Below are 19,034 nucleotides of genomic sequence, written 5' to 3' on the forward strand. Positions count from 1 at the left end.
GGGCGTTCTGGCACGTGGACAAGGGAAGTTAGTTGGGATGGAGGGTTTCACACAATATACACAAAGGCAGAGTGAGGTGAACATGCCAAGGATGCAATTTACCCCCCATTATATATGCTTTCAGTTTGAAGGCAAGGGCAGCTGGAGCATATCACATTTCAGCATCAAGACAGTGTGAGAGCACAAAAAGTGAGAAGTTGGAAAGAGGAGAGAGACAAACACAAGAACATAATGAGACATGGAGATGAATAAATGAAAGCCAAACTCCAGACAGTTATTCACAGGAAGGGGAAACAGGATGCATGGGACAGCAGGGTCACCTTCAGACAAAACATAGAGTTTCCCAGAAGGGCAGATGCTGGCAGAGCAGCAGTCCCAGAATAGGGTGAGATGTGTAGTAGCTTCTCATGGCATTCTGAGCAGCACCTGCTCTTAGAGCTTCTGCTGCTGTTAGCAGATCCTCCACAGCCACAAGAAGCTGCAATCTGCTCTGTAACACCCAGTGTCCACAGAGCTGTCTACTCCAAGACCTTAACTAGTGACCTTAAAATACAGTACTAGGTCCTTCAACTCTCCCATGAAGCCCTCAGCTCTGGCTTTTCAGGTAGGGAGAGGAAAAAGGTTGCCCCAGAAGAGTTTACAAACTCTTCTTTCCAGATAGAGGGCAGAGGTGGGTCTACCCAGAGAGAAGTGGTAGTTTAGGACTAACTCCAAGCCACCAAGAGCTGATTTGTGCCAACCTGCTCTGGCCCACACCCTCAGCTGGCAGTGGTTAAGGCAAATCAATTGCACAGACACGCTCAAAATTATTCTGCTCAAGCAAGGGCAACTCTTTTTAATTTTTTTCCTAAAAAGCCCAAACCAGATTCCAAGACAGAAGCCTGAAACTCAGCAGTGGGAAAAACAAGCACAAATAGCTTCTTAAGAGTCTAAACATTTCAGACTTTGTTTGACAGCCCTGAAATGGAGGATATGACTCAAGGGAGACACTAGCTCCCAAATTTGGGTTACATCTGTAATTTGCCTCATTGACTACACCTGGCAATGAAAATCCTGGTTTTGAAGGTGAACCTTCCCACTCTGCCTAAGAGATTACAGCAATATGTTTTTCTTTCCTGGCTGCTGCAGTATCAAATACAAAAGCTGTCAACAAATTAGGCTGCCTTAATAGCATTACTGTCTCTTCACAAGAAGAGTATAAGAGACTGTCAGCTGCAGCCAGGACTACACTCTGCTTTGTAAGATGGACGGAATCTTCTTAAGGACATGCTTCTAAGCCTGAGATTTTCATGTCCACAAAGTCAGCAGCATTGCAAACAGAACAGTCCAGGCAACCAGTACTGCCCCAGAAGGGAAGGCAGGAGTTTCCAGCCCTGGCAGGCTCACAAGCTTGACACTTGGAAAGGCTGCCAGTCACATCAGCTTGCTTCTGGTTCCTTCTCTTCTAACAAAGCCTCATCAGCTAGCAGCTTCTGAGCCACTCACTCTACCAGACTGACAGTCTTTCTCTGAGCCTGGAAGTCCCACTGTCCCAGCAGGTGCTGCAGGAAAAGAGAGCACACCAACTCCTGAAGAGATGCTGCAGTGCAGGAGATGAGCAGCCAGCAATCAGAATGGCACACCCTGCAGCCAGCCTGGCTGTGGGGTCTCAATAGTGTGCAGACACCTGGGGCATCAGGAGGCCCTCACCTTCCCTACACCAGGCCTCACTGAGAGCAAGCAGCTGGAATGAATGATTGCACCCCTAGAAAAACACAGAGCATTTCTGTTTGCACGTCTGATTCCTTCCCCTCTCCAACACAACTCAACCAAGGGTAGCACTCCAGGCAGCAAAGGACACATGATGGGCAACCTGTCCTTCCCCTTCCTCTACCAGGATGGGAAAATCTCACTGCAAGGATCTAAACCTCCAATTACTATTATGGACCCAGGAGTGCTACATGAGGTTGGAGAAGCCTTTAGGATAAGGTCTTTGAAACTCACCAAAAACAAAAAAAAAATCCAAACAAACCAAAAAGGAAAATGAAAACAAAATTTTCCACACCCATAAGGCACTGAAACTTTGTTGAAAGCAAAATAATCATGTCTCATGTTTTTCAATATGACAGATATTCTTTGTATTTCAGTCTCCACACCACGCACACAGAGCCACCTTGCCCAGCTAAGTCCCTTCAGTCTCCTCTTCCCAGCTCTCAAAGCCTTTCAATGCTAACAAATTCAAGAGCAGGACATGCCTTTGCCACATTTTGTCACACGACTTCAGCCATCCTTCACCATAAAAGCTTTGCTACTCAACTCTGACTCCTCCAAGGAATGTGCACCTCTATAAAGGCTGCTGGGCACACCCTGCTTAAAAAGCATGGCTTTCAGCAATAGGGTTTAAGAGTGTCAAATGATTAAGTCCAGTTTTCACTGCTTTGAGCATCCACATATCCACCCATCCATCCCCTTTTCTAAAGCCCCAAAGCTTGAAAACGGTTTGTAGGACAGGCAAAGCTCAATGGGGATCGTTATCTGTGTTTGAATTTCCATGGCCACGGGTGAGCCAGGCTCATTTAGTGCTGAGGCTGCCGGCTGATGAGCATCACTTTCATCACCAACTGCTGCTTATACCGCGGCTCCTTCACCTTCCTGAAGGCTGCATGTGAAAGCAGCACAATAAACGACTGGGGAACTCATTTAAGTTAAAAGTTGTGTTTATTGTACTATCACAACTAAAGAGATGACCCAAGGGTGACAAAAAGCAGAGGCTGCTTGAAACAAGCAGCGGTGCTGAAAAGTGTCAAGCCACATGACAATTAAACCCGACCCAAAACCTGGCCATTTCACCTGGCAAAGACAAAAGCCTTATTGTGGGCTAAACACATCTGTAAAATCATCTGGAACTGGCAAACTCAGCACTGCAAGGAAGATTTCCAGCAAGAGACTAGGACTTGGCAAAGCAAAAAGGTGAGAATGCGTGCATAACAAAGCATAAAGCAAATCCAGCCCTTCCCCATCCCACTCAGTCTCAGAGATCACATTTTACCTCACCTACCATCAACATTGTAGACTTTCAGGCCAGCCATGTGCTTGGCTGCTCGGGATTTGGAGGCTGTTAACAAGGCTGGGTTGTAGACTGTGAAATCTCGGTAGTAATTTTCCAGAACCACCAGTGCAGCTCGTTGGATGCTGGGGAAAAGAGTAAAAACAAAAAAGATAAAATCCCTCAGATCGAAATAAGCTCTCTTGTTTCCTTAAAATATATATTAAAAAAAAGAAAAAAAAAGGAAGGAAGAATAGTGATATTACGCGGAACAGAGCTGTCACACCTACAGGACCGTGCAATACACAGAATATTAATTACTCTCTCTAGGACCTGAAATTTCATTTGAGATGCAAGATAAGTATCTCTGCCCTCAGCTCAATAGGAGGATGTCAGGAAATCCCTAAACAAGGGCAGCACATAAAGTGAAGCACTAGGCTGCCTGCAGCACGGGAAATGACAGAACAAGACCTCAGTACAGCCCCTGGGCTGCAGAGACCTTGCTCAGGCTGAAGACACAACACCACACGGGTTTTGCTGCAGCTGGCCAGCCTGGATGGAGGCACCAGCTCCGGATGGATGCTTTTCCCTCTGAGTCACTTCCAGCCGCACCTCGCAGCTCCCCGGACCTCCTCCATCCCAGCACCGACAAGAGTGTGATCTCTCGAGCTTTCACAGCAAGATAAGATCGCTGCCCGAGGAGCACGGCTGCCAGAGACGGGATTACTCAGTATTGCTTGTTAAATCCCTGGCTAGGGACAGAATGAGGAGCAGTGACACTCCTTCCATCCCTTTGAAGGGATGCCTCTACATAAAATGACGACACATGGGAGCAAAACAAACACACGCGCCAGCAGCAGGAAAGGCTCAACCCAGAGGTATCTTCCTTTGCGATCATTTTGACATCGGAGAGAGATGTCTGTAGGCGCTGTTACCAACAAACAGGGCAGCACTTCAAAACAAGCCCGGGCTCTGGTGTTTAAGGATGCGGGAACAGGACAAGCTCTCTCCATGCTGCTCTGTCTCTGTGCCTCAGCATGACACCGGCACTCTCAGCAAATCACCAAGATCACCCGTTCAGCCAAAGGGAGTTTGCCAAGGACCACACTAAAAGTAATTTTTGTGCGTTTAAAACTGAAGTGTAACTGCCAACACATTTGTTGCCAGTTAATTGGAAAGGTCACACTCACCAACAAAGCCTCTCTGAAGGAAAGCAAAGAAAGTATTCTCACACATGCTACAACACAGGAAGAAATCATTACAAGGACAGTAACGTGGGAAAACAAGACATTTACAATTAAGTCCTAAATTCAGTGCTCAGCGCTGCCACATATTCCACGTGTGTTCCTGGAGAAGCAATTTACATTTTCCTGTGCTTTGTGCTAATATTAAACTTCTGCATCACGCCCAAGTAATTTAAACACACACACTCATCCCACCATCCTCACCACAGCTGCCACACTCCCACTGATCAGTGAATTAAGCACATATGCCAGCCCATTCAAGAGATTGTGAGAAAGAAGAACAAACCCAGACTTGTTCACTGAGAAGCTTCATCAGTCAGTATTATGGTACATCACCATTCACTTGCTGTGTACCTTAGAGATGATGACTTTAGCTTTTGAAGCAAATTCCATCCTTAGGATTATTTGGAGGAATCCAGCTAGAATGTATTAAAGAAACTTTACCTTTCAGGTGCCACTCCTTCATATTTCCTCAGCTTACATTTGGTAAAAGCAACTCCACTAATGCAATCAGCTACTGATTTGTGATAAAGAGCCACTAGTTAACTAAGAAAACAATCTTCCTTTGATAGAGAAGTACAGACTGACCCACTGCCAGACGCACGTAGATGCTGACACAGAACAGGTGAAAGCCACTTTATTTCTCCCTGTAACATTTCTGATTTCTACTGTGAATTTGCTGCAGCCTATAAACAAAATTTCATAAAAGTAATAATGTGGCAGAAGCACATATTCCCCCTTCTGACTGCATTCAAACATGATCAAGTTTTTCCATCTCTGCTTCCCAGGAAGATAAAACTCCACAGAGTTTCATCACAAAACACCAACTCAAAACAGGAAGACAAAAATGAACAGAGTTGTTCTCTGTTAATACACTGTATTCATTTCAAACAGCACTGGAACTTCCATCCCACCAGTGGGAAATGTTTGGGAGCTCCACTGACCAACTTGCTCTATTAGGACAAAACACAGTGCATCACAGCAGAGAATAATTCATTTTTATACATACACATTCACCCTAGACCCCACTGACAGTATTATCATCAGGATGCCAGCTTTCCCCACCCAACATACCTTCCATTCCCTCATTAAATAATCTTCCCCACCAATTCATTGGCACGTGCACTCAAAATCCAAACATAACAAAGCTTTTACATTGCAGCATGCAACGATTATTCTGAACATTAAAGCCCAGGTATTTGTTGCTGATGCAAATCCAGTAGAGGCTCAATCCTACACATGAGATACCCCAGTCACACAGAGGAGACTGTTTTCTGGAAGAGAAATGTAATAAACATCAGTTTCCTGAATTTCTACCAGCCCATTTCTGTCTACCATGTAGTCCATCCTAAGCGTGGCAGGTTAGGAAGACAGCTACAACTACAACTCTTACAATTCTCTGTTACAGGAAAAAAAAATAAAATTAGAAGCTGCAGACAAGTAAATTAAAAGGCCCACAATGATTTGCAAGAGCAAGGAAAAGGCTGAATCAGAGCCTCCTGGGCTGTGTTGCTCAACCTCTTCACCCACATCAAGGGGAAGCCTCACCCTGGCTGGCGCAGGACAGCCAGCCCTGCCCCACACGGTGCTGCAAAGCCACAAGAACCTGTGTCTCGGGGTCTCTAGCTGGTCAGAGTGACCCTGAGATATGTTAGAAAGTCTCTTTCCTAGCCCGGCAGTCGAAGGAGTCAGGGCTCTTCAGTTCTCGGTCTCAAAAGTTGTTTTCTTTCTCCTGACCTGCCAAGGTCTGCTCAGCAAGACAGTCAGAGGCACTCTGCCTGCCCCTGGGGCAGTGTTATCTCTTTATACTAAAAACTACATATACAATGTTTACAACTACTTTCCAATACCTATCACCTATGTTAGACAGTGAGCTTCTACTCTAAACCAATCTAAAAGTGCCAACATCACAGCAGAAGATGGAGGCCAAGAAGAAGAAGAAGGAGAAAGGCTGGACATGCCCAGATTCCTCCATCTTGCCCCCTGAACCTCTATTCTAAAAACCCCAAAAATCTATTTTTCACCCCATGATAAATTCACTATCATTCTACTTAAACCGTCATGGCTTGCCAATCTTCATCTAAGGTTGGTAACTTGCTCCACGGGTCATAATCAAAACCACAGGCATCTTGGGCTCTGTGCCAGGGTCTCTGAGCCCCCTGGCAGGGGTCTTGGCAGTCCAGGACAGCCAGAGAGATGCCCTGAATTCTGACACCTGTGCCCACCCTGGCATGGCAGGGCTCTGGAGAAGCACCACACCAGCAGGAGGGCAACCACAGGCATGGCAGCACCCAGAGCAGCAGAGCAAGTGCCTTGCAAGGAAACCTGCTGCCTCCCAAGAGCAATCCAGGCTCTTAGGTCTCCTCAAGCAGGGCAGACCCTCCGCTGCCCTGCGAGCAAGGTGGAGCGGCCGCAGGAAGCCGCCTCTCCACCCACACGGCAGCTCCAGCGGGAATGGGAGCTGGCAGCCACCCTGGAGGCCTCGTCTGGAGAGGCGGCTTCCTTGCAGGCTGCCTCGGGAAGAGTTCAGCACCATGTCGGTCACTGCATTCATTCACCCCACGTTACAGCCAGCCGCGGCGGGGCTTCCCTTTTGTTCAGTGCTTGGAAAGAATGGGGAGGGGCAGGAAGAGAACAAATAGAAAGTTTCGATATTTAATCGCCCGTATGAAAGAGGTCAGAGTGAGGATTGTTCTCACGTCCCATCGAGAGGGTCTGGCAGCCCAGCACATTTCAGGCATTGTAGCAAACTACCAGAACACAGGAAAAGCATATCACAGAAATATAAAAATCATCATAGAAAGGGATCTTCAAGATCATCTCGTTCTAACCCCACCCCCCTCCACCCCCGCCATGGGCAGAGTACAAAAATCAGGACACAAAAAGCATTTCCATGGAACAGTTCAGATTCAAAACTTATGGCACAAGAGGAAAACCTCTTGCACGACCCAGCAGCCGTCTGGAAACAGAGTTAGGTTCCTGGCAGGCAGTGTCAGGGAGGCTCTGGGCTTTGGTGCGCTTTGTGCAGTTGGAGGGCTGCTTGTTTCTCATGATTAGTTTCACTGCCCTGGAGAAGGCCGTGTCACAGCATGCTGCCAGGAGGGAAAGCAAACAAGCAGGCCCAGCACAAGCACACGGTACCCCAGCGGCGTTTGGCAGCAGAGAAATGCAGAGCCCTTTACTAACAGTAATGAATTAACTTTTACAGGGCATCCAAGGAAGTGGAGGAGGGGACTATGCGACACAAAGGTAGCGACTATTTTTTTCTCTCAAAGCAGTTTTGCCCGAGTACTTGCTGCTACAAAAGATTTGAATATTTGCAGTTTTGCCATACAGTGCGCCTCAGAGGCCACTTAGTGTTTGCCTTCTGTGACACACTACACCAACACTGAAATTGGCTTTTCTTAGTGGATTTCTAGGAAAACAGTCCAATACTATACTGAAGCAAAGCACAAGGAAAGAAGCCTGTTTATATCATCAAAATGCTGGCTTTGGACACTGGTGGTTTCTAGGAAAATGGGTTTGAGTTTTATGAAGTGGTGGGAAAGAGTCGGTGACAATAAAAAATGAGGAGAGGAAAAAAGATTAAAAATTGAATCCACACCTCTATGCATCTGTCACTCACATGGTTTTAGCAGTTTTGTGCTTTCCTGCTAAGCTAGAAACGTAGCCTTTCATGGTACTATACCAAACATCAGGAGACAGTGAGAATCATTGAGGGCAGAGGAGTGCCCCACACTTTTGCAATAGATCTGTGTACACATCCAGAAAGAGCTGAGCTGTTCTACCAGAGCATTCTTGCCATGGATGCAGATCTTGCAGCATCAGGGTTTAGAGTGAGCCACACACACCTAAAATACACAAGGATAGTCAGAGGTTTGATGACTGCTGTGCTAATTGAGGGCTGAGGAAGCCTGGGGTTATTTAATCAAATGGTTCCCAGTATAGACTCCTCTCCTCCAAACAACATTTTTTTTTAACATTCCTCAAAACAGGCACAGTATCAAAATAAGCCAAGGTCTCTGGGCACCTTAAACACTTGCCACAGCCAATTGGGAAGTTTAGTACCGCAAAGAAAAGCTGAGAAAAGATTCCACAACATAGCCTTCCAAGGAGAGCCGGCTTTGCCTTACCAGATGTCTCCAGCCTACAACAGCATTGAGCTTGTGACTGCAAGAGATACTGAGCTCTCCTGGGGCACGGCCCACCCACAGCACTTTGTACCAAGCTGCCCATCACAGCACTTTGTACTCTCTAGCAGTGCTGTCAGCTCATACCCAAGAGGCTCAGAGCACTGCTCCGCCTTCCCTTGCAGTACAACCACATCTCCCTTCCAGAAAACTCCCTTTTTTTCCTTTCTCGTACACTTTTGCCAGAGCACAAAGCTAGGGCTCAAGTTCCTGACCCTTCACTCTCTTGGACTGTTTTCCCAGAGCAAAGTCAACAGAGTGAGAAATAAAACTGGAAATAGACAATTGAAGTCAAAATGCTTCCATTACCAAAATCCCTGCTGAAGATGATTACAGAAGGGATAGCCACCATTCTCAGTGCAGACTTTCCTCCTTGCTCTGCCTGTCATAGCTACACGTGAGGCCAGCACAGGCTGCCCAGATAGGTGACCCTGGGCAGCACCGCCACACCAGGGGCCAGGAGCTGGCAAGATGCAAGGGATTTGGTACTCTCTGTCCTTCCCAAGCAACACCTTGGAGCAGGGATCCCAAGAAGACTAAGGTCATGCAGAAGCACTTTGCAGTGCTGGCAGAAGCACAAATGCCTTGGCTACAGTTTTGTCCCCTCCAGTAAACAGAGCCCAAGTCAGATCTCAGCAAAGATGCCAAGACAAGGAACTGTGGCCAAACAAGCAGAGCAGAAAAATGCCTTTTGATCATCATAACTACAAGAGCATTTCAGTTTGGTACAGTCAAGAGAACAGGACTGCAGCTCCTAGGAAAAGGAAAACCACATTTTCTTGTCAGACAACCACAACTGAGATCTCCACTTGGCCAAGGCAGGCAAGCACAATCCTTGCCCTCCCTGGAACAGGCGCCAGGCAACCAGGACACAGCAGGTTTGTTTTAGATACCCAACTTCTGGCATTTGGTGAGGCAGGGAAAAGAATTTGCAAGGTCAAACCTTTATCAGGGAAGGGAAGAAAACCTCATCATAGTGGCAGGTTGCCAGCCTGATGGCAGCACAGCTGCTGCCCCCAAGAAGTGAACATCCATCCCTTAATGGCGCCATTTATATGGAACCCAAACACACAAGGTTTGCCCCAGTTTTGCAGTGACCCATCTCCATCTTTTCCCTCCCCTCACAGCTATTTTTAACTGCATGGAAGGAAAAGGACAGGAATTTAAAGTGTGTCCCCATCTATATCCAACACATGGCTGATCCAATCCATCTGAACAACACATGGCTGCTGTAAATTTAAGGAAAGCACCAGCTGAGTTTCTAACCACAGATCTCCCCTTTTCTGCCCGGTGCAGTCCAAGACACATTGCTCTCCAACAGATATTTTAAGATTCATCTTTTGCAAGACAAAAATCAGAATCAACACACCAGCTGAGCAATACAATAGTTCACTGCTGATGTAGAAGGGATTTCAACATCAAAATTTTCTGAATGTGAGAGAGAGAGGAGAATTCATTTTCAGGTTGGGTTTTTGGTTTGTTTTCCCCACACCTCAAAAGCAGCCTAGTCAAAACCCTCCAGTACAGGTGAAAAAGAAAAGGATATCTGCAAGTCTACTACTAACTCTGCTGTTACATTTGAATGTTTTTATTTTGAAAGGAAACTGTGAGTATTTTTAAAAACCAGGATTTTACAGGAGGGTAGGATCAAACTTGGGGGCTGGAGGGAAATAACTCCTTTACCTCATACAAACCAAACAAGCTACTTACTTAAGCCTTCCTGAGGAATCCTATAAAGGCACTCCCAGGCCAGCACTAAAAAGATGCTGCTACAGAAGTACAGAGCATGAAGTTTTAGCCAGCAGCTATAAAACCCCAGTAAACCCAATGGCATGCTCCCACTGTAGTTCTCCTTCTGAGAAACTTCCAAGCCTTTTACCTCAGGAAGTTAAATGGTCTTTAGGGTACCAGCACACAGCCTGAATGTTTTCCCCAGTCACCTTTATTGGTAGAACCTCAAAACTTGATGAATGCTTTCCCAACAGCTGCAGTGCCCTTCCTTCCAACATCTGAAGGTGGCAGCTAGTATAATAGCCTAGGAAAAAAACCCAGAACACAACTGGTAATATGTAGTGAGTAGGAGGAAGAGGAGAAAAGCACAGTTGTCTCGCTTAAGGAGTGGTCCAAAAGGTCCAATAATATGATTTGCCAGGAAAGAACAATCTGAACAATCCCTGTGTTGAGGTCAGATGCTGTGACAGCACTACACTTCTCTTCCTCAGTAACACCATGAACATCTCATTTCACGGTATGCAGTGCCAAAGGACACAAAGATCATAAGGACACTTGTTACCACCATATTCAACAGATAGAAAATTAAACAAGCTGTAAAAGCCTAACCTGAGTTTCAGAAACAATGGAGGTTCTGGAGCACCAGAAGAGCTTCCTATGCAAGGCAGAGGACTCTCTTTGGAAAAAAACAAGATTTAATCCCTTGCTGAGAAGCTTCTTGCCAGGTTCCCTGTATACAATTCTAGGAGGCTTTATTGCAGCAGGTCAGCCTAGGTAACTGGAAAGTTTGCCTTCCAGTCCCCCACAGAATGGCAAATGGAGTTTAACATGTGGCAAATTCACGTGGCCCCAGTCGCCTCAGCCCATCCATGGGGATGGGTGAGTGTACAACAAGAGCAGCTTCAGGAGCTGCATCTGAAAGAGCAGCTTGTGAAAGCCTGAACATGTGGTGCAACAAACTTCTCCCTCAGAAAGCTGAGGAACCCAGATGCCAGGAGAGCAGGCTCCAAAGCAAACTGCCCACATCCTCTTATGCCAAGACCACCTCTCCAAGGGGGGCAGCGTGTGTGGGGAGGTGTTGTCAAGCACTTACTCACCATGCAGACACCTAGCAGAACCACTAAACCCAAACATATAGCTCATGGATTAGCCAGGGCACAACAGCAGCTTGCAGGCACTCACAGCTTGGGCCACATTTCAGCCAGCTCCTCAGACACCAATAACCACATGCAGATGCCCCAACAGCTCTCAAACTAGACACTCACTTCCCTTTGATGCATGCAACACCTTCAAACAGGTACCACCTTCTCATCAAACAGAAAGAGAACACTTGCCACCAGCATCTCATCGCTCCAGGGTCTGCTGCAGACAAGAAACATGAGAGGCAAAGGAGCTGCCTGTGCCCTGCCATGTATCTGCTATGTCCCAGACACCTGCAGTGAACCAAAACAACACCTGGCCAGACATCCACACCTCAAGCCCCACCCAGCACCCTCAGGAGCCAGTAGTAGTTTAACTGGACCTGGAGAGCAGCAGCTACTGGATCCAGGAGCTAGAGCTCAGAAAAAAGGTTTTCCAAGGGTGCTGCTAGCAAACATTTGTCTCCATGATATGGTTTTGCCAGGTGCTGGGGGTGTCCTCCAGGGAGCTAATGACAGTACTGTCTTGCTTATTCGTGAGAAAAAATCCACAAGCAAACCACCAGCTATTGTCTGCTCACACTAAAGTAAAGCCAAAACTGTGAAAGGTTTTCTTCGTCTATTGAGCAAATGGGCAGCTTGGGAAGGAAAGCAGTGAGAGAAGAACACAAAGGGGACAACTTAAGTGAAAAGGTGATGGGAAGAAACTGCTGCTGAGCTTTCCCCACAAACCTGCACAGCACGGTAGACACAGGCATGCCAGAAATACACGGGTGTTGACAAAAAAGGGACCCCCAGGCACTGTGGGTGTTGCATCCAGCTGCCAGGAGTCCAAAGGGATCCACTTGTCCACATCCAATTCGACACAGATCCGTGACCAATTTGAGAGAGTCAGGACACTGCTAAAGCCAATCTTACAGCTAACATTTGCACAGCTGAGCAGATTATTGAGGCCAATGAGCCCTGTGGAAGGAGACCTGCATGACCCAAGATAATAATTTACAAAGTCCAGTCTCACAGCTGGAGATATGACTAGAAACCAAATCCACAGAAGTAAGCTGCCATCCATTTGTGCACCATGTCCAGCTCTGAATCTTCAGGGACATGACCTGAGGTGCTCCAGACCAATCCCTCGTGCTTGGCCCAAGGCTGGTCTCCTGTAGATCAGATGGACTGGGGAGGAGAAGCAAGGACTTGGAGGCTCTCCCTTCCCCAAAGCTCAGCAGAGGAGCAAACTTTTTCAGACACAGCCATGCCCCACCAAGGAGGGCTCCCACAGACTGCAGGAATCTATGGGGCCTGATGGGATTCATGCAATACTCTTCAAAGAGCTGGCTGATGTCATTCCAAAGCCTCTCTTGAGGATTTTTGAGCAGTCACTGTCCTGATTTTCAAGAAAGGCAGGAAGGAAGATCCCGGATACTACAGGCCTGTCAGTGTCACTTCAGTGCCCGGTAAAGTGATGGAGAAGACTATTTCAGGAGGTACTGAAAAAAACCTGAAAGTGTGATGACAACACAGTCACCACTCACAGCCAGCACAGCTTCATGAGAGGAGAGTCCTGCTTATCAAACTTCATTTCCTTTCATGACAAGGTAGCCCAGCTAGTTGATCAAGGGAAGCCAGTTGGTGTCATCTTTTTGGATTTCAGTAAAGCTTTTGATATTGTCTCTCACAGGATCCTACTGGAATGTCCAGCATTCAGCTGGATAAACACATCATGGGATGGGTAAGCAACTGGGTCAGGCACAAAGGGTTACAGTCAATGGGGTGACACCAGACTGGAGACCTGTCACTAGTGGGGTTCCACAGGGTTCCATCCTCAGCCCCGTGCTCTTCAACATCTTCATAAATGCCTTGGACATTTATGGAAGGGATACTAAGCAATTCTGCAGATGATACAAAACTGGGAGAAACTGATGCCCTTGAAGGCAGGCAGGCCCTGCAGAGAGACCTGGGCAAATTACAGGGCTGGGCAATTACCAACCACGTGAAGTTGGGATGGGGCACATGGATGTACAGACAGACTGGGGAATGAGGTGCTGGACAGCAGTGCCACAGAAAGGGACCTGGGGGTCCTAGTCAATGACATGTTGAATGTCAGTCTGCAGCCATGAGAGAATTCTATCCTGCATCTTTCCCTCAGCTCCACTAAACCTTTCCTCTGCCACCACAAGCCTTTGCAACCATTAAACACCACAAGGGTAGTTAAAAAGACTGCAGAAATTAAGCTCAGCAAAATAATCCAAGCAGAAAAATACACACACAAACTGCAAAGCTACATGGATAATAGAGATATCAATTACCAGTTCCCCAATTCCACCAGTGCATTGCTGTGCAACTAGACAATATTTCTTTGGGAGGGGTGAGGAAGGATCAGGCTGTTGACAGGATTTTTTTGTGCAGCAGCATTAGCTTAAGAAGTGATGCAGAGCTATGATCAAACATTTATGTAATTGAGGGATGTACTGAGTATTTCTGAGGGAGGTGTACCCTCTTTCAAAAGTTTCTACACACTTGACATTGTATTTAGGATTAAGGGAGTTTCAAACAAGTCAGGGGGACAGAACAGTACCAAGGTGTGCTTTACCTTCTGAACACAGGAGTTAGGAGCAAAATCATGAGATCACCCTGCATGCAAGGGTGGGCTGAGACAGGCACTTAGTGCAGACACAAGGGATGAAATACCAGACAGCCCCAAGCCCTGAGCTACAGGGCACCCATCAGCTTCCAGCTCAAGCCTGTGTCCTGCTCAAGCACCCAGGAACCCTGCAGAAGATGGGAACATATGGGACCTGGGTTACCATTTCCAGTTCCTGGGAGCAGCACAATCCATGACAGTGATGCATTTCCTCTTCCCAGCATACACACATGTATGCCTCTGGTTAGTCTGAGCTTCAAATGAAAAAAAGTACATGCAGAAACTGGCAGGTATGGCAAGAAGTTTGTAAGAGTCTGCATTTAAACAAGATAATTTAAAGCCTGCTCATGCTTCAAATAAGGCCAGTCTTTAGCCAAGGACTTCTGCAAGCTACATGAATAGTGATGAAGTAACTAAGGGTGGGGCTTTTTGTTAGTAGCTTTTTTGAGGGTGGGAGAAGGGGTTAGTTGCTGATCTAGGGTGTTTCTTTTAAGTCAAAGCTAAGAAGTACAGCTTTAATTCCAAGAAAATAACAAAGTGTTCAAAGCTTCTACTGGCAGTGAAACTCCAGTGCTGTAATAGGATTTTACATTTAGATGCTGCAGCCATGAAACATCAGCCTTCAGCTCTCGATCCTACAGCTGCCTGGTCAGATGCTCTCTCAGGAAAGAGGACCATCTCTTCTTTGATTCCTAGGTGGGGATGGGATTAATGTGGCAGGACCTTGAATGAGGTTGTCTTTTGAGTCAATAGAGCAGCTTTAACTTGTTCTAGGGCTCCTCTAAAAACACCTGGGAATGTTGTTCTCCTTCTACCACACAGACAGGCCTGAAGAGGCAGCATCCATGTTAGAGGCACTAGCAGACCTTTGCACACAGAGAGCTATCAGCTCTCAGACCACAGCCCAGTCTGCCCTGCACAGCATCCTTCCACCACACAGCATCCATCACAAAGCTCCACCCCAGCAAGCTTTGCACAAGCAAGGGCCACCTGATTTTATAACCAGCACTCAGCAACCATACAAACAACACTGGGGCCACAGGGACATGACCTGCAGCTCCAAGCTGAGAGAAAAAATCCAGCCCCAGCAAGGATGCAGATAACCTTCTACCAGGACTAGAGGAACACAAGCCAGAGTCAGCAGCCTGAAGCTCCAAACCACAGCCAAGGTCCTTACTGCTGTGCCAGGAATCTGTTTTCCTGTCAGCCAGAGAACAGCTCTCCCCACATTGTCAGCTGATGTCCCCACTTGACCTACACTGAACAAAAGAAATTTAAGCACTGAAGTTCATTTAAGCATGTACTGGAGGAGCAATCAAGTTATAAGTGAAAATAGTGCGCTCAAATTTTATAGCCACTAATATATTAAAAAAAAAATTAAATTCTATTACTACCACAGAGCTCCCTGTTAACTTTTCCTTACTTCTTCAGGGTAGAGTCAGGAATTAGCTTCCATATTTATTGGAGTTTACTTTTGCCATATGAAAACTGTAAATTCCTTGTCCTCTTAGCAAAACGTGAACCTCCTCTTTTCCCCCAAAGGGCACACAGCTCACTTCTTTGCAGAATATTTGTATTTCATCATTCACCACAAGAAACAGACCATCAAGGGTTGAGGGGGTGGATTTTTTTTGCAGCATTTGAAGATAAAAGTACCTTCATGGCCACAAAATTTGTTCAGCAGCTTAGGGAGGCCATCTGTCTCTGTGGGTGGTACACACAGGCACTTCAGAGGGCACGGACAGCGGTGGGACAGAAATTCCACAACAAACCCCCTAAGTACAGGGTAGGCTGGAGTGCATACCGTTCTTGGACTTCTGGGCAGTGTTGGTTTTGAAAGACAAGCCAACAAGAAAGGAAATCCCTGCAGATGAACCCAATGGCATTTCCTCCACACCATCTCTTTGAGAAAGATGAGCAGCTCCTCACCAGGGAGCAAGTAACACTGTACTGGCCATGTGGGTTAATAATTGACAGCAGGCACTTCACCTGCAAGTGGGCTCGTAAACTTTTAAAGTATTAAGTATTCCAAAAATGCATGAGTGCTCCAGGGTATAACAATCAGCCTGCACCACTTACCCTTGCTGCTGGTGCATCTGCAGAAACACAGATAAGACTGGTACCTGGCCTGGTGTCTGGGGCAGCCAGCTCACACTCAATGGTGTGTGCACAGAGGGTGCTGGGGGTGATCAGGGATCAAGATCAAGGAAGGGAGGAGAGAAGGCTGGAAAGATGTGGGCACTTCAGTTCCCCCAGCTCTCTCCCCTTTATCAAAATGAGAAGCAGTTCCATATGAAAAGCCATATGTAAAATCTGGCAACTGTATGCAGAGAGGTAAGAGGCTAGGAAAACATGCTCCTTTCAGAAAAGCACACACTCCACGGCTTCAGAGACAGACTTGACCACATCAGAAACTCCCAGACAAGTTGTGCAGTTGTCAATACTTACAGTCCATCCTAGACTTCCCCTCACCTCTAATGAGGAGTACCTGGAGCTTGCTGTTTACTTCTGTCACAAACAAGCAGCCTCTTAATGAGGTATTGCTATGACCCATGTCCTAAGTCCTAGCTGAACATTGCTGGCAACACACCACCAAACAGACCCTTGTAAAACAGAACAAGGCACCATTCCCATAACTCATCTGGAACATCAAAGGAGACTGCTCCCTACTCAGGAGGGAACAGCACTTTTTTTTTTTTTTCCCAGAGGCTACTGGAAAATTTCCTTCTGCAATTCCAAGGGTACCCTCCCGGCTAGAGCAATCATATCTCTGCAGCACCATCCTCCAGAGGTGAGGCAGCAGACACAGGCAGAGGGGGAAAGTATGGCCTGTGACTAAAAATGGTTAAGAATGTGGCTGAAAATCTCTTCCTACATAGGTCATTAACAGTTCATCCACAAGTCAGAGCTTTCTTCCCTACTCCATGACTACTTCATGGCATGGGGTGTTTGAAAGGTGCTAATGCTCAACTGCCCACTGTGAACAAAGTTCAGCACTTTCAGGACTGGGAGCATGGAAAAGTAGCCCAGATGAGCTGCAAGAAGTTGCAGAGATGATGAGTTGCAAAAAGGTGGTCGTAAAAGCAGTTTTGTGAAGTGCTGCTGGAGAGACACTGGGTTGGGGGGGTCACAAGTCTGACACCTCTCAGTGCTAAAGAAGCTGCTCTGGAGGAGACCCCTCAGTTTCCCCAAGAGCTTCACACTTGCAGATGCAATTAACACCCATTTAGCCGGCTATCCGAGAACTTCTTGGGAGGGGAGACTGCTCAATGCTTGTGCTCATGCCGTTTGGTGATGGGCGGGAGAAAATCACACAAATGGATACCAGGACACCTTGTACAGATTTCAGGACAGGGAAAACTAATTCAAGAACAAGGCTAATTTCACACAGGCTGCAGGCTCTGGCAACAGAGCTGGTCTGCAAAGTCTGTGTAACATGCTGTTCCAGCAAGTTCCTGCAATCAAAGCAGCAGAACAGTTAATAATATGTTTTGCTAAAGAACCAGGTAAAAACTCATTAGCTGAATCTGTTTCATCAGCATGCATCACTACAGAAGATGGTGAGGTTGTAGAAACCCCAAGGAGAAAGGAGGGTCAGTGTAATTCCTCAGGTCCCTGGGAACACAGAGCAAACAAACTGCACACAGGGGAGAAGGAAAAGACAGGTGTGTCTCCAGCAGCATTTAGCTCGGCAGGTAGAGCACTGCAGTGTGCTGCACCAATGCTTGTCCTGCAGTCCCTTCTGACTGCCCTGCTGGAAACAGGAATATCCCAGAAGTGTATGTGTGGGCTCAGTCCTTCACCAGAAACCAGCAAGATTTCAGCAGCTCTTGCTCAGGGAAGAGATCCAACTGCCTAATCCTATGGTTACAACCACGCTAGAAACAGAAACCCAGGTGTCTATATTCCATAGAAGCTTTCCTTTTGAGGAGTAAAAAGATTTTAAAACAGCATAAGAGTTGACACAACTCCAGACAAGAGGACACTGTACAGTTCAAATGCTGACCCCACGCTCTTCATTAGCACCCTTGATATGGGGAGGTATATTTGAGCAACAAGATCAGATGTCAAGGCTTACAAATGCAAGCTGGAATATGGAGAAGCCTATTCCCACTCCTTAGCCTTCCACACACTCCCTCAGTAGTGAACAAAGTACCAGCGGCACCAAGGAATGCCTGACAAGAGAGGACTCATCAGATTAATCAGTAAATACTGACAACCTAGAGATCAGCTTCATAAGCAACAGGTCCAACAAACACCCAGAGCAGCTGCGAGACTGAATGTAGTCCCCTTCCACAGAACATGTCTGCACCTCCTTTCTTTTGTGAGTGTGTGCAAGCCACCAGGTCCCTCAGTAAGGTATTGATAATTCCTGCAGGGAAGGTACTGGGTTTTCAGAGACAGGTACTTGTTTTGAGGAAACAGCTGTTCCCTTTATTTTTAAACCACAGTTTAATTTAATTTTTAAACCACAGTTCAGCAAACACTCATGCAAATGGAGATGGGTAACAAGGGTACAGGGAACGTTCAAGCACACTTTTACCATGCAGAACTGCTACTTCTGAGTACCAAGCTTCTTTTGATTAGACTGACAAGAGAACAATGACCAGCTCACAGCCATCTGCAAAACCTGAACCCTGATGTCACAGGCTTCCCCATCAGCTTCCTAGCCACCTGGTTCATAAAGGCAAGCCCATACCAGAAAGGACAGTGTCCTGGTTTTCTCCAGGATTGCATTACTTTTCTTCCTAGTAAACTGATGTTTGGGTTGTTGCTAAGCACTGCTTACTCTAAGTCAAGGACTTTTCATTTTCCCATGCTCTGCCATTCAGTGACGAGTTGCACAAGAAGCTGGGAGGGAGCACAGCCAGGACAGCTGGCCCAAACTGGCCAAGGGGATATTCCATACCACAGAACATCATGCTGGGTGTATCAACTGAGGACAGCTGGCCAGGAGCCACCAATCACTGCCTGGGAACAGGCCGGGCATCAGTCAGTGGGTGGAGAGCAACTGTATTGAGTATCACTTGCCTTCCTTGGGTTTTATTTCCCTCTCTCCCCCCT

General features: G+C 46.7%; 1 protein-coding gene across 1 annotated transcript in view; it reads right to left on the minus strand.

The window, feature by feature from the left end:
* The window catches only part of VANGL1 (VANGL planar cell polarity protein 1), a 46,319-nt gene that overhangs the window by 9,382 nt on the left and 17,903 nt on the right, over positions 1 to 19,034 (minus strand). The window contains 1 exon segment of the mRNA XM_036388125.1: positions 3,038 to 3,171. Within this exon segment, the coding sequence (XP_036244018.1) occupies positions 3,038 to 3,171 (134 nt within the window).

Source organism: Molothrus ater, chromosome 2 (genome assembly GCF_012460135.2).
Source record: "Molothrus ater isolate BHLD 08-10-18 breed brown headed cowbird chromosome 2, BPBGC_Mater_1.1, whole genome shotgun sequence".
In the NCBI taxonomy this organism is placed as follows: Eukaryota; Metazoa; Chordata; class Aves; order Passeriformes; family Icteridae; genus Molothrus; species Molothrus ater.